The 20,843-nt window shown below is 37.1% G+C and overlaps 2 protein-coding genes across 9 annotated transcripts; both read right to left on the bottom strand.

Annotated features, from left to right (window-relative positions):
- Nucleotides 1-47: 47 nt before the first annotated feature.
- Nucleotides 48-2,961, bottom strand: LOC137065593 (patatin-like phospholipase domain-containing protein 2). 3 transcript variants are annotated; one of them, XM_067437283.1, is made up of 9 exons: nucleotides 2,703-2,961; nucleotides 2,252-2,484; nucleotides 2,090-2,155; nucleotides 987-1,196; nucleotides 832-892; nucleotides 621-752; nucleotides 415-535; nucleotides 263-343; nucleotides 48-184 (listed from the first exon to the last, which is right to left on the bottom strand). In XM_067437283.1, the coding sequence occupies exons 1-9, from the start codon at nucleotides 2,887-2,889 to the stop codon at nucleotides 127-129; spliced, it is 1,149 nt and encodes a 382-aa protein (XP_067293384.1). In that variant the 5' UTR covers nucleotides 2,890-2,961; the 3' UTR covers nucleotides 48-126. The 3 variants fall into 3 exon arrangements, with proteins under 3 accessions (XP_067293384.1, XP_067293386.1, XP_067293385.1); XM_067437285.1 differs by lacking the exon at nucleotides 415-535 and having other exon boundaries at nucleotides 263-361; XM_067437284.1 differs by lacking the exon at nucleotides 415-535 and having other exon boundaries at nucleotides 48-361.
- A 233-nt stretch (nucleotides 2,962-3,194) lies between these two features.
- efcab6 (EF-hand calcium binding domain 6) lies at nucleotides 3,195-20,816 on the bottom strand. Of its 6 annotated transcripts, none has more exons than XM_067436394.1 (31): nucleotides 20,685-20,816; nucleotides 20,298-20,448; nucleotides 19,980-20,200; nucleotides 19,767-19,846; nucleotides 13,176-13,245; nucleotides 12,961-13,097; nucleotides 12,757-12,875; nucleotides 12,518-12,639; nucleotides 12,280-12,428; nucleotides 12,128-12,202; nucleotides 11,880-11,997; nucleotides 11,608-11,781; nucleotides 11,185-11,262; nucleotides 10,877-11,037; nucleotides 10,706-10,807; nucleotides 10,448-10,622; nucleotides 10,166-10,280; nucleotides 9,955-10,073; nucleotides 9,642-9,871; nucleotides 9,467-9,551; nucleotides 9,086-9,204; nucleotides 8,760-8,909; nucleotides 8,510-8,665; nucleotides 8,202-8,418; nucleotides 6,146-6,343; nucleotides 5,798-6,025; nucleotides 5,385-5,585; nucleotides 5,113-5,299; nucleotides 3,930-4,114; nucleotides 3,693-3,842; nucleotides 3,195-3,402 (listed from the first exon to the last, which is right to left on the bottom strand). In XM_067436394.1, exons 1-31 carry the CDS (start codon nucleotides 20,712-20,714, stop codon nucleotides 3,280-3,282), a joined length of 4,425 nt encoding a protein of 1,474 aa, XP_067292495.1. In that variant the 5' UTR covers nucleotides 20,715-20,816; the 3' UTR covers nucleotides 3,195-3,279. The 6 variants fall into 6 exon arrangements, with proteins under 6 accessions (XP_067292495.1, XP_067292497.1, XP_067292496.1 ...); XM_067436396.1 differs by having other exon boundaries at nucleotides 6,146-6,244; XM_067436395.1 differs by having other exon boundaries at nucleotides 11,185-11,259.
- Between the last annotated feature and the right edge of the window lie 27 nt (nucleotides 20,817-20,843).

Raw genomic sequence — 20,843 nt, 5'->3', positions numbered from 1 at the left:
CTTTATAGGTAATTTTAGTGGTGTGGGTGCATTAAAATGATTAAAAATGGTATTGCATCTTTTTATTTGAAATAATTGTGAACAATAGTAATTATACAGTGTATTACAAGAGTAATACTGAGCTGGTCAGTGAGTTCGGTTGGGGTCTTGATGGAGAGTGGGACATTTCTGTGTATATACATAACTGATGGCAGAAAATTCTTTAGATACATCACATCACACTTAATATTATGATTATTTGTATATGTAATCTCTTTCAAACCTTCTTGAGAAGGCTTTCTTCCATGCTCGTCCAATCATTTCAATTGCCATCTTACACATCTCTGGAGTCCACTCAGCAAGTCTAAATACCAGTCAGAATCTTAGAATGAAAATAAATGACTTGAATATTTAATTTTACTCATTTTGACATACCTTAAAAGTGTGATGTACGCCATCTCCACTGGCAGAATACACCACATTAGAAAATAAACCATTTTCACTGAGAAAGGACATCTTATTTGATCCTTCTCCATCATGTGAGCCTTGCAAAAGACTAAATGGAGTAAAAAATAGATAATTTCCTTTGCATTTAATTTTCTAGATTAATGGTGTGAGATGTCATGTATTTGTTGTCTTACCTTTCTTGACGAATTCTGGAAGATTACTTTTAGAATTCCCAGTCACTGTTGGCTTGTTTTCACTAATGTGTTTTTTAAATGTTGGAATATGATCCCATAACCCTGACAATGGCGATCTGAGCTTCAGGAGTTCTGATAAGCAAAACAAAATGGGATCTTAACAGCCACAAAATTACCCAAAATATAATCTCAGGAGTGTAAGGCTACTCACTATTTTCTTGTAAAAAGAGGAAAGCATCCTTATATCCATTTTGACACATCTCAGCCAAGACCTTATGAAATACCACAAGGCCAAGGGTATGTGGGCTTAAGTATGAATGGTTTTGAAAATGTATCAAATAATTTAACATAAATTCAAAAATGTACCTCTGGTTCTGGGGGGAAGAATGCAACGATGACTCGGTGTGCATTAATGAAGTTGATGTGAATGCTGACGTTATTGTAGTATATTTCATGGAAGTAAAAAGGGTTGCCGTAAGGACTGATGTCGCTCTCTCCGGAAAAAGGGGAGATTGTGATTGTGTTCCTCAGACTAGAGAAAGGCATGTTATCACTCAATGCTCCGTCTACATACCTCTGAAAGCAAAAACAAACAAAAAAGGTCAACATTTTAATCTGTATATAATTGAAAAAGATGAGTCCAGTAATTATTTTCCTTATTAAAACATTTTAAATATGAAAATAATGACAAAAAAACGTACACTCGCAAGAATCAGATGGAGCGGTGGAGATCACATGACCAGCCAAACTCGTCTTGTCCTTATCTTTTACTGTCAATGGTTTTGTCGCACGCAATTATGACTGCGAGATGTAAACTCGTAATTAGGAGAAAAATGTCAGGAAAAAACTATTAATAAATAAAACTATTTTTTATTTAGTGGCAGAAGCAAGCTTTCATATTTATGAGACGCGTGATTCCCTTTAAGTGCTAGGTTTCTAAACAGGGCAAATTAGCGTAAGAGTGCAACCCCATAAAAACGCTGATGGGAGTGGAACGTTCTGAATTAAAGAACACACACGCAGCCGGACAAACACGACAAACACAATCTACTAAGAGCAGCGCAGCGTCTGGTTTAAAACGTGCTTTTTAATGCGGTAAATAATCATGGCACATATACAAGTAAATTGACCAGTGCAATAATATTAAATCACTTTGCGTGATTCATTTAAATACTCTCCTCCTATAAATGTTGCATCTGAAAGGGAAACTCCCACAAATGCATATGTAATAAGTTCAGCCGCAAAAATAACCCTGTCTATATGCCTTTTCATCACTGTAATTTTTCACTGCGTGTCTTAAATCTTTTTTTTTTTTTTTACGACAAAACAGGGTTTTGCGCTGGTGCAATCTGTTAGTAAATCTGGCCCTAAAACAAAATTTTAACAAATCAATGAGTGTACCTTTTAATTGAAAAGCTGCAAGCAAATTTATCACAAAATTAAAGTCATAAGTTTGTTTGGCTACATACTATTCCATGATAGCTTGGAGGGATCACACCACAATACAGAGGATAAAAGCAGCTACAAATCAGAGCCTGCAGATAGAGAGCAAATAGTAAATCATAAATAATCATGAACACTTATCTATTCATCAGGCAACAAAAGGCCATTGACAAGGTAGTTGAGTTCACCTGAATGAGATCTTCTTTACTGTCAAACTCAGACACCAACACATTTCTCCCATCTGACACTCGTGTGAGTGACACATGCAGCCGTCCGCTGGCGAGTAGGTGGGCATCATCGGGCAGTTCTCGACTTAAGAAGTTTCGTACAATCTTCAGTAGGTCGAAGGAGGGATGCACAGCACCCAGAGTGCCTTTCCGAGCCTCTCGGGACATTTCCAGCAAATTTTCACAGCATTTGGCTTCAAAATAGAATTACCTTTAGGACTAAGAATTTGATATACAGGAGGGTTTTTTTTTATCTTTTATGACGTGGAGATATATTTTTGATATATTATTCTAGCATGCAGTATTATTTGTCTATGTGATTTGCCTGATCCATGGCAAATGCCTCCTACAAATATTTTATCTTTTACAACTTTTGGGTGTTTATAAACCATAAATAATTGTTAAAACTTACCTGGAGACATTTGGCATGCTATTACTGCACCCATGAGAGCACCAGATGAAGCCCCACAAATCTTTGTCACCCCCTTAAGAAGAAACTGGGCCCGTTCAAATAAACAGCAATATACTCCACAGTAGTAAGCCATCAGAAATCCACAGCCGGCAAAAGAGATATTCCATTCTTTAGCAGACTCCTGCATGTTCTTCAACACACTGTATGAATCCCTGAGGTTACGCAGTGCATGTGCGATAAATAAGAATGTCAACGCTCTACTATTGCCAAACAGTGTCGCAATCACAGGGAGCACAGGGGAAAACAACACTGTGTGGTGAGGACATTGCTACTAACTATCAAAACATTAGTGAACTTGTGAGCAGTTATAAAGCACTTTTTATAATCATCAAATATAACATTTACAATTGTTTTATTAAATATACATAAAAATATGATTCTATATTATATTCTCTTGCTATATGAATAAAAACAACAAAAAATAAAGGATCAAAATTATAAGTTTATTTTTTTTATGAAAACATTTAAGTGTAGCTAAAGCAGTGCAACATGACACTCAAAAACAAACAAACTGCGTTCATTTTAGGAAAATGCGCAGAAAATCATTGTAAGAAATCCTCCCTGAGAGGTTACTGTCAAAAAAAGATGTGAAATGAAAGAATTCTTCCTCTGACAGATTCACGCTGTACTGTCTCAGAACCTAAAATAAAAAAAACATCCAAATATTTGTAAATACAGGACGTGAACTAAAAAGTGTTTTTAAAGGGGTCGTTCACCCAAAAATGAAAATTAAGCAATGATTTACTCACCCTCAAGCCATCCTGGGTGTGTATTATATACAAAAATATAATGCTTGGAAGAACCTGGACATTTTCTTCTTATATAACTAAGAAGAATGTACACTTAGGATGGCTTGAGGGTGAGTAAATCATAGAGTAACTGTCATTTTTGGGTGAACTATCCCTTTAAGTATAAAATAGCGCCTTGTACCTTTCTAAAGTCCTGAAGAGAGATCTTTCCAGTGCGTTCTTTATCGAGGGAGGTGAATTTTTGCCTCATCTGCGTCCAGAAGAGCTGGATAGGCCTGGAAATTCTCAGCATGGCTTCAACACAATGACCACTAAGTGGACCTGGACTCATCTAAAGGAGGAAGTCAGAAAATGCTGCATGAACTACAATGGCCTATGTGCTGTTATCTTTAAATGGCTGTAATTGCAGTGAACTCACTGGTGTCTTAGGGAGCTGCAGTTTGAGTCTGTAGGATGAAGTCTTGGCCTGAGGGCTGAACATGAGCACAAAGTGGCGCAGGAAGTCCGGGTAAGAGAGACGTCCGCTGTTTTTGATGTCATATTTGACAGCCAGCTGCTCAAACTCAGGTGGACTCAGCTCAATATGGAGGCCCTGGAGTATATCTGCATAGCAGCAATTCAAATTCACCATTTCCAAACAACATTGTGACAGTCATATAACAATGCATGACAATTGCATTTGCAATTTATTATTATTAGGGGTCCCACACTTTTTGACAAATTCATTTTTATAAAAAAAAAATTTAATCTAACATTTGGGTCAGTAAACTAATATCTATATGAGTTTTTGAAAGAAGTATCTTATGCTCATCAAGGCTGCATTTATTTGATCAAAAATACAGGAAAACAGTATTATTGTGGAAATTATTTAAAATAATTGTTTAAGATTACAAATTCTAAAATAAAAAATACTTTATATAATCAAAATACCTACAAATGATATATTCCAATGTTTTAGGATTGATTCCCTAATAAATAATTCAGAGAAAATATTTTAAATGCATCTATCTATCTATCTATCTATCTATCTATCTATCTATCTATCTATCTATCTATCTATCTATCTATCTATCTATCTATCTATCTATCTATCTATCTATCTATCTATCTATCTATCTATCTATCTATCTATCTATCGATCGATCGATCGATCGGTCGGTCGGTCGGTCGGTCTATCATTAATGATAATTGTATAATTAAAAAATATATTATTCAGAAAAATGTAATAATTCCATGACTTTATTGATTTTTTTTACTTTATTGACTTGATTTTTCAGTTGTTTTAAAAAGAAAATGATTGTATAATTATCATACAAATTATATATGATATATACTATGAAATGTTCTATATATATATATATATATATATATATATATATATATATATATATATATATATATATATATATATATATATATATATATATATATATATATATATATATATATATATATATATATATAAAATCATTATAATTCAATAATAAATAATTCAGACTTATCTGCAAAATGTTTTTTATGACTGTGGGAACCCTGTGTTTTATGGTTGAAATGTGCTGCGTGACTAATAAAGGAAAAGAAATCTGGCCTCAAACAAGTACCTAGGAATAAATCCACATCAATCTCCCCTGTTCTGTCAGGATCCACCTGCCTGCATCTCCTCTGGATGTGTCTCCAACAGTCCTGGATCCTGGAACGCACCTTCATCTCCACATCCTCACAGTTCAGCAGTGGCATGGACCTTCTGCCAGCCGTGGAGGGCCTCTGAAGCCGCACTGAGACTGATGACTGTGAGATACAAACGACACTGGAGATGCTTGGAGAGCGCGAAAAACAATATTAGCAAGTGAAGTAAGTAAGTAATGCACTGTACTGTAGAGCGTGCAAAGGTGCAGGGTGCTGTTTGGGGGCGTCTGAGGGATGCTGGTCTATCCAATGTTGATCTTGCTGAACCTGGTAATGATTTAGCAAACTTTTCCAGGCCTTTCTGTTCTCCACTGAACTTTTTCAGGAATTCTCGATATTCCAGATTTCCAAAGCCATTAACTGGCAGCATTTTCCACAGATTTTGAAACTGAAAGAGTGTTTCAAGCAATTGAAGTAACTATTAAATATGCTTTGTGGTACAATCTTAAATAAAAGATTCTTTACAGTGTAAAAAAAGTTATTTTGTTTTTTGTAAAATGTTTTTCACACAAAGTTCTTTTAAGAATGATGAAAAAGGTAGTTCTTCTATGGCACTGCTGTGAAAACCCTCTTTATTTTTAAGAGTGTACCGGAAATTACCTGGTCGTCAGTAAGCCTCATGAAGTGACGATCACAAATGGTCTTAAAGTCCATTTTAGAGATTGTGTTTATATTGGCGTAGTCAAGGTCTACCATCTCCTTTGTGATTGTGTACATGCGGGCCGACACAACCTCCTGTATCCGCCTCAAAATGTCAGAGATGACTAAAGGTCGGGTCTGATTAGGAAACCGCATCTTGTGGATTTTCTTCAGCCATTCATCTGCTCTCTGTTACATTTAAGAGAATAGCCATTTTAATATACACCAAGTGCAATTAAGACCATTCTACATTATGGTGATTTGATAGTGTGCTAAAAGTAAAAGCTTAACCATAAAATAAATCCTGACCTCTTGAGTGTGGAGGTTGAAGAATTGGAGGAATTCCTTCCAGTCAACCATAATCTCCTCTCCTTCACTCAGTCTCATCTCAGACAGCAACTTCCTGAACTGCACATTTGAGAGAGGCATGCAGAAATGGTCCAGCACTTGCCGAAACTCTGTCTGTGGTATCATACCATCTCCAGCCTTATCAAATGCAGAGAAGGCCTAGAAAAGCAAAACACAGGGGCAGTTTTTCCCCCCCTTTTTTTTTCTGACGTTTGTGATCAGTAAGGTTCAAAATAAGTCTTTATCCTCATCGAGGCTTCATTTATTTGTTCGAAAATACAGGAAAACAGTTATATTTTCAGACATTGTTACAATTTAATTTTAATTTATTATTTTTTACCTTACTTAAAAATCAAGTTTTAGATTTTATTTCATTTTAGTTCACGTTTTAGTCATTTTGCTGTGTGTTTCTGTCAGTATTTTTAAATGTCAATATAGTTTTAATTTTATTATAATTTTAGTAATTTTATTACATTTAGTTAAACTATATGAAAATGAGAAATAAATAAATATATATATTACACATACATACCATTTTTTGGATTTCCGCCTGGATTTGGCCTAAACATGATAAACATGTAAGTATATGTTGTCTAAGCTTTAATAACACCCCAAGTAGGCGCGTTTTGATGTTTTTTTTATAAATTAATTTTTGAAAGTGTGTAGCTCAGGCCCTGCAGACAGTTTGGGCTAAAAATTCAGATCTAGGCGGAAATGGTAGCAGAGTAATTTAGTGTAAATACATTACTTTGTCTAAATTACTTTGTCTACAAATGCCAAAGTGATGCATATCTCCAGAAAAAAGAGATTCTAAGCTTTCAAATGGCACCACATATGACATCCTACACAGTTCCTCCACAGACATTTAAAATTTAAAGTATATACATGAGGATGTCATTCCAGACCCTGTACAGGGTCCACGGAGTTTAAGTATTCATAATCAAAGCCTTAATTGATATTTATTTTCCTATATTATTATTTTTATGATGATTTTTAATGAGAAACAGTGTTTGCTCACTTAGCCCAGCTTCCAGATATGAAATATGGATTTGTCTTTCATTTAGTTTATTATATTTTGTTCATTTTATATTTTCTTTTAATGAAACACTAAAGAGTCAAGGTGAATTTTGCCTGTACTAATGTCTATTCCTCTCACTGAGAGAAAGCACATGTTATCAGTATGTTTTGGGGAACATTCTAGTTAGAACTGGAGCTTAATCAGCTCCAACCTTGGAGAGACTGTGTATCTTTGTATGTGCGCAATATTCTGTGTTATAGATCAGTGTTGAGAAAGTGTACAATGGGCATCCTAAAGGATGGGTGGACTTGTAGTTCTGGGCAAGCTGGAACCTGCTCCAGACCTGTAAGGACACTATGGGCTTAATTCCGGGGTGAAACTATCAACACGTGACACGTTTATGGACACATGCATCTGATTAACTGACAATGTGTGGAAATTTACCATGACTGTTCATTTTCTCTGAGCCAATCAGAATCATCCACCTTGCAGTAATGACGTGGATAGACCTTGAAAACAGTATAATTTTTGGTACAATGATATGTATGGGGCAACAAGACGGGGAGAGAGGGAGCGTGGCCTATGAACTCCTTGTGTGACTTGAAGCTGGCTTCTGCTGATGAAACTGCAAACTATTCTTCAGTACATTTTTATTTTAATTAATTGTACTCCTGACTCTTGGTGTTCATTTTTCACAACTGGTCTTGAGTTATAAACTGTTAATCCTTAACACATCCTTGCTGAAAATACTGGGGGGGAAAACTTACTGGTTCTTAAAAAATAAAATTGTGTTGAAAAAAAATTACAGAATATGGAATTGGAACTGAAATTAATTGATTAAAAGAAGATATTTTACAAAATAGTTCAATTTCACAAAACAAGGTTTGGTGAGTAAATTAACTATTCCTTTAAATCAGGAAGAAATGTTTTCACACAGCTTCTCATTTTTTGCAGCATATTTTTGCTCAGTATTAATACGTTAATATAAATAGTCTGTACCTTGTAGAGAGTATCTGAGGAGGCAGTGACCATCTCCTTGACTCTCTGTATGGCTCTGTCTGGGCTCAGCTCCTCAACATCCTCCACTGGTTCTGGAGAACCTATAGACGGGCTGTGAGAAGGGTTAACTGCAGTCTTACCAGAGACTGCAGGTCCAATGAGATGTTTTAGGAAGTCAAGGTATGGCAGCTCCTTCAGACAAGCATCAAAGCCAAGGCTGAAAAATAAAGAGAAAAGAAGTAGAATGGAGTGGCTGACAACACTTACCACATTTTGAGTAAATTAACGTGTCTGTAATGGAGGGTTACAGGTTCAGTAGACGTGTGAGCTGTGTTTCTGTTAGTTGAAAGCCATGTCTGTGCAGGAGTGAGCGCAGGTCTGTCACAGTCACATAACCATCTTTGTTTTTATCCAGAACCACAAGGCTTCTGCTCACACTCTCAAAGTCTTTCCCAATCCACTTCCTTCAAACAAAGACAGATTCATGTAACACTATGTATGAGGAGAATGTTTTCATCCATGTGTATAATATTATAACATTTGATAGACAATTCTAACCTAAGATTTTGTAGCATAACTTCTAGGTCAGGTGTTGTGGAAATCACCCTCTCTGTGAGCTGTTCCTGTATAGCATCTTCCTCTGATGTGGCTTTAAGCTTTCTTAAAAACTCTGTCTGAGTGAGGAAGCCCTTCCCCGCCTCATCATATCTGTGTAAGAGTTTTTTAGTTTTATTTACAGAAGATATCGTCTGAAATCTCTGAATGCTTGCCATATATGTATGTTAGTTAATGCTATGCTAATACTGATTCTGGATCAGCTGTTCAATGCATTTAAGAACTATACACACATTAAAATGAAATCGAATGTAAACAAAATTGCTTACCTGCACCAGAGTTTTTCAAACTCATTTGGTGTGATGGGCATGGAGAATTTAAAAAGTAGCTGCTTTAAATCACTTTTGTTCATGAAGCTTTCACCATCGTCACCCAACTGGCAAAAGGCCTGTCGACACAATTATTAAGTGGAAAGTTTAGTTTAAAAGAGCATGCAATCATTTTTACATTAGGGGTATGCCCATGGGACCTGCAATTTTGAGTTCACATTATCAGTCAAATATTGCTCAGTATATCTGGCTAAAAACAAACACATCTTGATATAAACATGCATTTATACACTTTTGCATTATGCAACATCCAGGCCACTAGGTGTCAGCGTGCGTCCAAGAAAACTGCCCTTTTAGTGAGCAGGACAGAATAGAGATTACCTTTGAGAATTCTGAAGGTCTTTTGTGTGCAATGGCTACTAGATAGTCATGAAATTGGTCACATGCATTAAGACACCCGTTTTGTCTGAAAAACATGAATTCTGAGCTGTTAGCTTTACTAAAAAGAGCTAAGATACATGTAATGATCAATTCCAGATAAGTAAAAGGTTCTTACAAGGTGTTCTCATGGTGATGGGATTTCATCTTGCCACTAGAGAGGACTTTGTTGTTGAACTCAGGGTAGTTGAGTGTGGCGCCAGGTGTAAGGCCCAACAGGTCGAGCAATCTCCGATACTCTTGCTCTTGCATTACAAACATCAGACTGTCAAACAGAGCCCTGAAGTCATTCCGATGAACTATACCATCTCGGTTCTTGTCCATGAGACGGAAAGCGGTCAGAGCATCCTGCAAACAAGAGCAAGGTCAAAATGTCTCAAACAGTGGGACATATTCTGCCACAAATGTTTTTTAAGTTTTTGCTTTAATACCCCGTGATATTCCTTGATCCTCTTTTTAAGTTGACCTAGACAATCCTCTGCAGTCAATAGTGTGCAAGTTTGCTCATTTTTTGTCTCTCTATCTTTTTCCTTTTCTGGTGTCGTTACTTCTGTGGTGTAAAGAAGTGAGGAAAATTAGGTTGCCAGTTTGTGCCATATGTTTGTGGTAAGAAAACCGATTGTGTGTTCTGAAATATCAAACCTTCATATTTGGCCACAAAGTCAGTAACAGAAACTGGACCCAAATTAAAACCAAGAGACTCAATAAGCATTTGAAACCGGCGTCCTTCCAGGAAAATACCACAATTATCCAGAATCTAAGAGCAAGAGTGACATGAATCAATGCAAAGAAATAATTAGTTCCAGACATTGCATCAATGCTGCAATTATATTGTCAGAATTATAGTACCTGTAATGAGTTTCTGACTGTGTGGTCAAGTAAAACCAAAATATCTAAAATGTGTGAGCAGATCTCAGGCCATACCTTACAGAAATCTCGCAGAGTGAGCGCTGCTGTTGAGCTTTTCCCGGTGGACATCAGATAGTCCTGAAGGGTTATACCACGCCTCTGAAGCCTGTCCTTGAGTTTCCTCAGGGCAACATCTCTTACTGCTTGTGCTTTTATGTTCAACATGCAGGCTTCATCTAACTTTTCCTTCCTGTAGAATACCAAAAACAATTTATTATATGTGATTCCTCATCATGTTGCATATCACTTCTAGTGTTCATTGACTATACAGACCTCTTAATGATACTGATGCCCTCATTCTTCTCTGGAGCACCCAAGCTTGTCAAAAACAGCTTGTAGTTCACACCTCCACCCTCCAAAAATGGTTCACAGAGCCTTGACAGAAAATAGGGGAAATTAGTCAGTATCCAGAGGTAAGGCTGAGGGCAGAAAAGTAAGACTCACTTGCTGAAGTGGTGTTCAGACAGCGGTAGTCCATATTGTTGGATCAATCTCCTAAGGTCTTCTAGTGGGATGATGTCACTCTGGTTTTGGGTTGTGTTGGTGATAGATTCGATCAACACGTCATAGTTCTCAGAGAGCTTCTCCTTTAAAATCCCTTCCACCTGTAAAAATCATATATGTGAAGGAACTAGTATTGGCAAGTGATTCATTTTTAGATATACTAGTGGTAAACTAGGCAGATTTATACACCAAAAATATATAAATAAATAAAAATACTGTAAAATTAATATGCATGTTAGCCTACTTACTGCATTCCATGTTGTTGTTGCTTTGGAAGGCGATGTGTTTTCCCATGCTGGAGTCTTTTGATTGAGCTTTGGTGTCTGCTGGAATTAATGTACAAAACTATTATATATATATATATATATATATATATATATATATATATATATATATATATATATATATATATATGCACAGACACACAACTGCGCAAAAGTCTTATTCTGCAACTGCCTTTCCTACTGACACACTACAGCAAATTATATAAATAACTGACTCAAAACAATTTTTGGGGGTTAAAATACTGACGTGCCTAAGATTTTTGCACAGTTATGTATATATGTGTATATATTTGTGTGCTTTTATATGTTCATATATTTTTTCACAGTAATGAGAATTGGGTCAATTACGCTTAATTGTCAAAAAAATTGTGTTTAATGTTTTAATACCACAATTGGCCTATGGTGATTCAGGAAGTCCAGGAATTGTTGGTAATTTATGGCATCTGTATGTTTCACATCCAGTGTATCAGCAAGAGCTGTGAACTGCTCATCGGTCAGATGGAAATTCAGACTCTCCAGAGCCCTGTATAGTTCATCTCTACTGATAAACCCTGTTCTGTTCTGCAGAAACAATGATCATTATTATGAATAGCTGTGATTTAAAGTGCACTGTTTGATTTACAACTATTTATCAAGTTTTCTGAATCTCAAAAACATACTTTATCAAAGTCCAAAAAGGCTTCTGTCAAAAGAGGTTGATCAAGTACATGATGACGTAGTCTTGTTAGAATTGCTTCAATACTGCATGTTTCTGGAGTTACTGGAGCAGAATCTTTCCTGATTGAGACATTACAAATATTTGCATAATAAATACAAAACAAAATACATTTCTTCAACATTTCGCAGCTCTGTGTTAAAAATAATAGTAATTTATAGGACCCAAACAATAACAGTATGGCCAACTTACTGTGCAGTTATGTCATCTTTGAACAATCCAAGAAATATTCTCCATTGTACAGAATCTGTGTTGCTCACTCCAAATCTGTGGCAATAAATGATCACTAGATGAATTTCAGAAGTGCAATCACGTAAATGCATGTACAATATGTTAAAATCTACCTGTTTAATAACTCCCTGAAGATATTGTCATCAATGGGAAAGAGGAAATTACTGAGGACAGATCTGAGATTCTCTTGGGAGACAAACCCACTGTCTGTGATGTCAAATGCCTGTAGAGCTTTTGCAACAAGGCTATGATTTTTCTTGATCTGCAAATTACCAATCAAAGTAGATTAAATAAACTGGTTTTAATGAAATGCTCATATATATGAGATAAAAAAAGATCTGTCATACTCACTTTGCTCAAAAACCTGATCTGGATATCATCCAAAGTGTCCCTGGATTTGCCTGAAAAAGCCCTTATGCTTGTCTTACTTTTAGGTCTTGTTGTAGTGCGACTGACAGCATCCCAATTCAGTGCTGAAAACAGGTTTAAATAAGAGAAACAGTTGATATAAATCTGAGCATACATTTTCTGATTTGCTAAAAATGAATAATTATTTTTTATATTACATAATTTATTTTGCATAATGGTACCCAGTTGTGTAGAATCTGGTGCAATTTTTCTATAGTTTTCACAGTCGACACCAAGCTGCTCAAGAAACTCCTTGTAAGATATTGTGTCAGCATTATTCACGCTGTAATGTGACCATAGTCTGGAGAAAAAGGCTCAAAAAAATTAGCATTCTGGGAAAAACAGTAATACAGCAAAATAGATGCATTAAATGGAAAAATCAGGACCTGTGGAATTCCAGCTGACTCATGGGAAAGCAGAATCCCTCAAGCACTTTACGCAGCTCATGTTGCTGTATCTGTCCATCACTGTTGTAATCAAACAGCCGAAAAGCCCTGGTGATGTTTTTCAAATTGCCTTTGATCTGAAATTATGACAATCATATTACATATTACAGACACTAACAGATAAATATATAAAATTCATACCCAATCACCCATACCTTATCTTTCAAACGACACTGTAGTTCTCCAAGTGACAAGTTTCTGTAACTTCCACTCCTGGATGGTATTCTGTTAAAAGATTATATTGTATGTATAGAGAAATATATTATACACTACCGTTTAAAAGTTAGAGGTCACTTGAAGGAGGCCGTACGGGCCAAACAACCCAGCTCTCTCCACACACCCTCCCACTTCAAAGTGATGGGCCCCTTATTCGAAACAAAGGCGTATCTTGACAATTACTTGATTTCCGCTTCTTCCGGTCATGTGTATGTGGGGTAACGGTGCGCTGTTTTATCATATTAGATACATTTGAGTGTGCTAAAAGTTATGTTGTAACGCTACTCTGTGTATTCACTCAGCAGCTACAATGAGACAATTGTCACACTGCAGTAAGTTAGATCGATATTAGGCATGGTAAAATATAATACTCATGGTAAATCAAGAAAACAAGATTTAAACACTAAGACTGTGTTGAGCTCCATAACAATGATTAGTTTCCTGTTGATGATTGTATCCAAACAGTTGTTCACCTGTCTAATAAAACGTAATAAATATTAAAGCATCTTTGCTTCCTGCTTCCTGCTTCGCTACTGTTCGGACGCTCTTGCTTACTGCTCCGCGCTTTGCTCTATCGCTTCTATATTTTATCTCATAACTTCAACTTCAGCAAATCAACACAGCGCTCAAACAACAAAGCTTAACTTTTTTGATAAAACTTGAAACTCTGGAGACTGGATTACTACAAAAAAGCGAACACTTCATCTGACCAGCCTCTCCCTTCCATCAGCTTACATTCCGGAAGGGAAAACACAGCTGCCTACTATCGAAAGGATAAGAAAATGCCTCTTTTAGTTCAAGAATCTACTTGCTGCACAAACTGCCACAGACTTTCACAACGGATTGCAGTTCTTGAAACAAAGTTATTTGCGCAACTACCAAACCGGACGAATCACACAGCAGAGCTTCATCACGAACGTCCTCTGCACACAGCTGGTGAGTCCCGTAAATTTAGTGCTACTCAACAGATAGAGAAACAAGTAACTGATCAACACATTAATCGATGGCACAAACAGGGGGCAAGACCCAAACGCACTCGAGACGTCAGATTGTCACGAGCTTCATATATTGCTGCAGTAGCATGCTCTACCCCAGACACAAGGATTGCAAACGGTAGTTTCCGACCACCATCGATACATCTCGAAAACAGATTTGAAGTATTAATGAATGAGGGTGATGAATCCCCAAACGTGATGAATGTGATCGAACACGGATTGCATCAGCCCACAGCTAACACTAACGCTAACAGGCGCTCAAGGTCGAGCAGACAGCGGCCCTCAGCTCAGAGCGCAGCCGAGCCAAGGACTCTGATAGTGGGTGATTCCACAGTCAGAAACATTAGCAGCAGAGATACAACTACATGCTGCCTTCCACAAGCAACCATTTCTGATGTAAACAGAGAAATTCAGAACATCCTGATAAAACATAAGACCGCAAATCGACTTATCATTCATGTAGGAAAGAACGATATTCAGAGAGAGCAGTCAGAACTCATTAAAAGGGATTTCAATGAACTTTTTGAAACACTTAGCAAACTGAAAGCTCAGCCGTTCATCAGTGGACCACTGCCAGCAAGAGGAACAAATAGATTCTCACGGTTGCTTGGGCTTAATACATGGCTGCAAAAAACCTGCATGATGAAGGGAGTGAATTTCATCGACAACTTTAATCTCTTCTGGAGCCAGAGACAATTGTTTACATCAAATGGCCACCACCCAAACAAACTTGGTGCAAGAGTGTTAAAGGACAATATTTATTTTTCCCTTCATCATCCTTCAGCTGTGTGTTCTAACCCACTCAACCTGATACAGAGTATGGACGACCACAGGACTTCTTTTCAGCAGCTGAATGGACATGTGGCTGACACATCCCACAAGGACAATGATAAGACCACGCCCCCACAACAACAATTGCTCATGGACACACTACCAGCTGAGCCCTGCCCACAGAGCTCACCACAGACTGACTGTGAAGGATTAGATCTGCTCCAAGATTCAGCACCCAAGGATGATTTTCTGGAAAATGGACAGGGAAGCCAGGACAACATATTTCAACTTCCGATAACACCAGAGAAACAGCCCCTCTCACCGGACATGTCATTCCTCTCTCCAGCATCCCCGCATCTGAGCTTCTCAGAGAAAATGGAGGACTTGGTTCATGCTGGAATCAGACTATCACACTCGATCGCTATGAGCCCCCAAATATCGACCAAAAATCGTGGAGCCCCACAAACACCAAAGCCTGTGGGCCCAGCTCGTCCTCGCCCTCCTCCTGTGAGATTTCTTCGGTCACAACGTCAGGGCCCACACCCGCCTCCATCTGTTGTAGGTGAACCAAAAACAACTGATTCCAGCTCTCAGTGATGTGTTTTGGGTCCCCGCTATGATAACAGTAACTTTATCAAATGTTTACAAAACAAGTGGGAACCCAGTGTGCCTGCCTCTTTCTCTATCTCTGTTCTGTTACGTGAAAGAAAGTCTAAGGCCTTGTCAGGCCGTTTAATAAACCAATATAATCTGCTGCCTGTTACCTGCCAAAATAGGATTAATGTGGAGAAAAAAATTATTACTGTTAAGTTAGCGCTTTTAAACATCCGTTCACTTAAGAACAAATCATTTCTAGTCAATGACTTAATAACCACTAACAACCTAGATTTTCTGCTTCTAAATGAAACGTGGCTAGAAGAAAACTGTAGTGCAACAGTCCTCAATGAAGCAGCCCCTCCTAACTTTACTTTTATGAGTGTTTGCAGATCTGTTAGGAGAGGTGGGGGTGTTGCTGCTCTTTTTAAAGATTTCTATCAATGTAAGCAAGTATCATTTGGTGACTATTTGTCTCTAGAATATCTGGGTATTGTGTTAAAAGGTTCTCCACGCATCCTGCTTATCATTATTTATAGGCCTCCGAAATACTCTGCAGGCTTCACTGAGGACTTAACAGAACTGTTATCAATAATTTCCTCAGAGTTTGACTGTTTTGCTATTGCTGGGGATTTTAACATTCACATAGACAATATTGAATCCAGTAAAACAAAAGAGCTTATGACTGTTCTTAACACTTTTGATTTGACACAGCATGTAAATGGACCCACACACAATCGTGGACACACTCTAGATTTACTTATCAGTAAGGGTCTAAACATTTCATCAATTGTTATTAAGGATGTGGCACTGTCTGATCATTTCTGTATTTTCTTTGATATATCAATCTCTCCTGCCATTGAAGCTAGATCTGTCTCTGTCAAAAAGAGATGCTTAAATGAGAACACTAATGTGCTGTTTATGAAGGCTTTATCTCTAACACCAAGCATATCTGCAGACTCTGTTGATTTTCTCCTTGACTCCTTTAACTCAAAAGTTAAGAGTGTAATTGATGATATTGCTCCTCTAAAAGTCAGGAAAAAGAGTACCAAACAAAAAGCACCTTGGAGAAACTCAACAGCAGTTCAAATAATGAAAAGACAATGCAGAAAATCTGAACGCATGTGGCGGAAGACAAAACTTGTAGTCCATTATAACATCTAAAAAGACACCCTTCATGCTTTCAATGTTGAACTAGGCAAAGCTAGACAGACCTTCTTCTCAAATATTATAAACAGAAACATAAACAACACGCGCACTCTTTTTGCTACTGTCGAGAGACTAACAAACCCCCCGAGTCAGACTCCTAGTGAAATGCTCTCAGACAGTAAGTGCAGTGAGTTTGCTTCCTACTTCTCAGAGAAAATCAATAATATCAGAAAGGCGATCAGCACATCCTCTAGTTGCTCTGGGGTCAGTCAGATCATACCAAACCCTCGGAAAATTACCATGTCAGATTTCGACGCTATTGACTGCAAAATTTTAGAAGACACAGTACAGAATCTTAAAACATCAACCTGTGCCCTAGACACACTCCCCACTTCTTTCTTCAAAAGTGTGTTTAACTGTTTAGAAGCAGATCTCCTAGAAGTGGTAAACTCCTCACTTCTCTATGGGACTTTTCCAACCGCCCTTAAAACTGCAATAGTTAAGCCTCTTCTGAAAAAGAGAAATCTGGATAACTCCATACTGAGCAACTACAGACCAATCTCAAATCTCCCCTTCATAGGCAAAATCATTGAAAAAGTTGTTTTCAATCAGTTGAACAAATTCTTACGCTCAAATGGATACTTTGACAATTTTCAATCTGGTTTCCGTCCACATCACAGTACAGAGACAGCGCTCATAAAGATTATAAATGATATTCGCTTAAACACTGATACAGGCAAAACATCAATTCTGGTACAACTGGATCTCAGTGCCGCATTCGACACTGTTGACCACAACATACTTCTAGACAGGCTGGAAAACTGGGTCGGGCTTTCTGGGATGGTCCTCAGATGGTTCAGATCATACTTAGAAGGGAGAGGTTATTATGTGAGTATAGGAGATCATAAGTCTGAGTGGACATCCATGACATGCGGAGTCCCACAAGGGTCCATTCTTGCACCTCTCCTGTTTAACCTGTATATGCTGCCACTGAGCCAAATAATGAAAAAGAACAATATTGCTTACCACAGCTATGCTGATGACACCCAGCTCTACTTAGCACTGTCACCTAATGACTATAGCCCCATTGACTCCCTGTGCAAATGCATTGATGAAGTTAACAACTGGATGTGCCAAAACTATCTTCAGTTAAACAAAGACAAAACCGAAATCACTACATTTGGAAACAAAGATGAAATTCTCAAGGTGAACGCATATCTTGAGGCTAAAGGCCTGATAACAAAAAATCAAGTCAGGAATCTTGGAGTGATTTTACAGTCCGACCTGAGTTTCAGTAGTCATGTCAAAGCAATAACTAAATCAGCATACTATCATCTGAAAAATATTGCAAGGATTAGATGTTTTGTCTCCAGGCAAGACTTAGAGAAACTGGTTCATGCTTTCATCACCAGTAGGGTGGACTATTGTAATGGCCTTCTCACTGGCCTTCCTAAAAAGACCATTAGACAGCTGCAGCTCATACAGAACGCTGCTGCCAGGATTGTGAGCAGAACCAGAAAATATGACCATATCACACCAGTCCTCAGGGCTTTACACTGGCTTCCAGTTACATTTAGGATCGACTTTAAAGTACTATTACTTGTTTATAAATCACTCAATGAGCTAGGACCCCAATACATCGCAGATATGCTGATTAAATATAAACCCAACAGATCACTCAGATCAGCAGGATCAAGTCAGTTAGAAATACCAAGAGTTCACTCAAAGCAAGGAGAGTCTGCTTTTAGCTATTATGCCAGCCGCAGTTGGAACCAGCTTCCTGAACAGATCAGATTTGCTCCAACAGTAGCCACATTCAAATCCAGACTCAAAACACATCTGTTCAGCTGTGCATTTACTGAATGAGCTCTGAGCACTGTATGTCCGACTGATTGCACCCTATCTTATCTCTTTATTCTTTTTATAATTGTTTTAGTTTACCTTTGTTCTTATCTCTGGTTATTGTTTATTTTATATGTTCTTTTGAGTTGAATATGACGAGTGAAAACTGGGTTTGATGGAAATAGTAAGTTTGACAATAAGGTTTGAGTATGTGTAAATTTGTGGAGGGTATGATGAGTGAGTAAGGGTTTTAACAAGAAGGTTTCTGAGTAAAAATCAGGGAATAGTGATTAAAATGGATGTTATGAACGTGTTTGAGAAATAAATGAATGAGAGGTGTTCTAATTAATATGGTACATGTATGTAGGCAGTAAACTGAAGAATGTTTATTTTTATATCAGACCATTATTGTGGATCTGACCATTTTATTTTATTTTATATTATTTTTTTAATTTTTTAATTTTTGTATTTTTTATTTTTTATTATTATTATTATTTTTTAATTACTATATCTTTACGACTGTTTTAACTATGCTTGTTTTTAATTCTTTATTCGTCCATATGGTATTCTTTTTTTTCTCATGCATTTGTTACCACTGTTTTAATTAATTTCTATGTAAAGCACTTTGAATTGCCATTGGGTATGAAATGTGCTATACAAATAAACTTGCCTTGCCTTGCCTTGCCTTTGGTTTCAACAGTCGAATGGAAATTGAAGGTAACGCAGGTATGATGTCATTAATAGGCGACGCACTGACACAGTTCGTGTCCTGGTTGAAATTGCTTATCTCCTTGGATTTAAACATTCTTGGAAACATTTGGAATAATATGGTTTTTGGATATTTTAATACAAATAATTAACATATTGTGCCTTTAATACTTGTATTTCAGCACTAAATTGATCAAAAGTGTCAGTAAAGACAATTATAATGTTAAAAAAGATTTACCGTAAATTTCGAATAAATGCTGTTCTTTTGAACTTTCTATTCATTAAAGAGTCCTGGTAAAAAAAATCAATGTTCTCACAAACCCACAACACTGATAATAATATGCAATGCATCAACTCAATGAATGACTTCTGGAGGATCATGTGACACTGAACACTGGCGTAATAAATATTTCACAATGTAACTTACTGTATTACAAAAATTTAGAAAATATCTACAAAAGCATATATTACCTTCCCACAGCAGATGAAACCTTGCAGTATCTTCTGAGAAACTCCATATAGGGAACTGTTCCATTTTCTCTCAAGTCAAGCTAACAATATGTTAAAGGGGTTGAAATAAGTGAGAATATGAAACATTTAAAATGAGAAATCACTTCCTTAGAACCACAAAATAACAATAAGTGCATTGTAAGTGCTGACTGTTGTAATTCTAAATAAACACACCTCAGCCAACAAACCCTCAAACTGAGACTCAGTGATCGGAATAAGAAACCCCTCAATGACACGTCTGAACTCTCCTTTGGTGACAGTTTTGTTGCATTCTTGGTCAAAGGCTTCAAAAGCAACCTTCAAGTCATCTTTTCTGTCCTTGACCCTTTCCAAGAGTACGTTCTCAATGTCCACCAAAGAAAGGTTCTCATCTGCCACTGACTGCACAGAGGAGGCTGTAAAAATTAAAAAAAAGTAAATAAAATAGAAAATCTCAACAAAATGCGTTTCATTACCAAGATAATACAACTAGATAAACAGCAGAACCCCTACCTGAGTCAGATTTGAGAGTGTTTATCCCTGAGAATTCTGCAGTGGAAGTTCGAGACGAACTCTTAGGTCTAGGGATGATGGCGAGCCCTTGTGTTATAGGCCTCAGATCTGTATGGCCAGAGATTTGAGGCATCTCTGCTGAGGGTGACACCTGAATATAACCAATATAATATTTTGTGGTAAATATATTTTTTTAAGTGTTTGTTTCTAATATATATTACAATGTTAGTCTTTAAGATACACATTTTATTTATTTGAAACAATTATAAAGTATTTACATACGCTTTTATTAAGGACCAGTAGCGTCATAAAATAATCTAGTTCCTTAGTAGATCAATTTAGCCATTATTCTTTCAAATTATATAAGTAAATTGTCTTTATACTAACCCAACGTTCCACAGCTGACCTCGGACGCATTCTTGTGTTAAATTCGTATTTAGACCATCGGTGTCCAAACTAAAGACGACAACTTCTGTTGCCAGCCAGTCAACCTTTGTAACCAGTCGAGGACGCTCCGCTGTTCCCATGGATATGGTCTGGCAATAA

This window comes from Pseudorasbora parva, chromosome 25 (assembly GCF_024679245.1).
Source record: "Pseudorasbora parva isolate DD20220531a chromosome 25, ASM2467924v1, whole genome shotgun sequence".
Taxonomy (NCBI): domain Eukaryota; kingdom Metazoa; phylum Chordata; class Actinopteri; order Cypriniformes; family Gobionidae; genus Pseudorasbora; species Pseudorasbora parva.
The sequence above is the reverse complement of the archived record's forward strand: the minus strand, read 5'-3'. Positions and strand labels throughout refer to the sequence as shown.

What these genes read in the sequence shown, in the direction of transcription:
- LOC137065593 (XM_067437283.1), bottom strand. Translation starts at nt 2,889, where the DNA reads ATGCAGGAGTCTGCTAAAGAATGGAATATCTCTTTTGCCGGCTGTGGA. An exon ending in CTCCAAGCTATCATGGAATA is followed by an intron (nt 1,197 to 2,089) that starts GTATGTAGCCAA and finishes TTTTGCTTTCAG; the next exon opens with AGGTATGTAGACGGAGCATT. An exon ending in AAGAAAGCCTTCTCAAGAAG is followed by an intron (nt 185 to 262) that starts GTTTGAAAGAGA and finishes TTCTGCCATCAG; the next exon opens with TTATGTATATACACAGAAAT.
- efcab6 (XM_067436394.1), bottom strand. Translation starts at nt 20,714, where the DNA reads ATGCGTCCGAGGTCAGCTGTGGAACGTTGG. An exon ending in GTTTCATCTGCTGTGGGAAG is followed by an intron (nt 13,246 to 19,766) that starts GTAATATATGCT and finishes ATCTTTTAACAG; the next exon opens with AATACCATCCAGGAGTGGAA. An exon ending in TTCAGGGAGTTATTAAACAG is followed by an intron (nt 12,203 to 12,279) that starts GTAGATTTTAAC and finishes TTATTGCCACAG; the next exon opens with ATTTGGAGTGAGCAACACAG.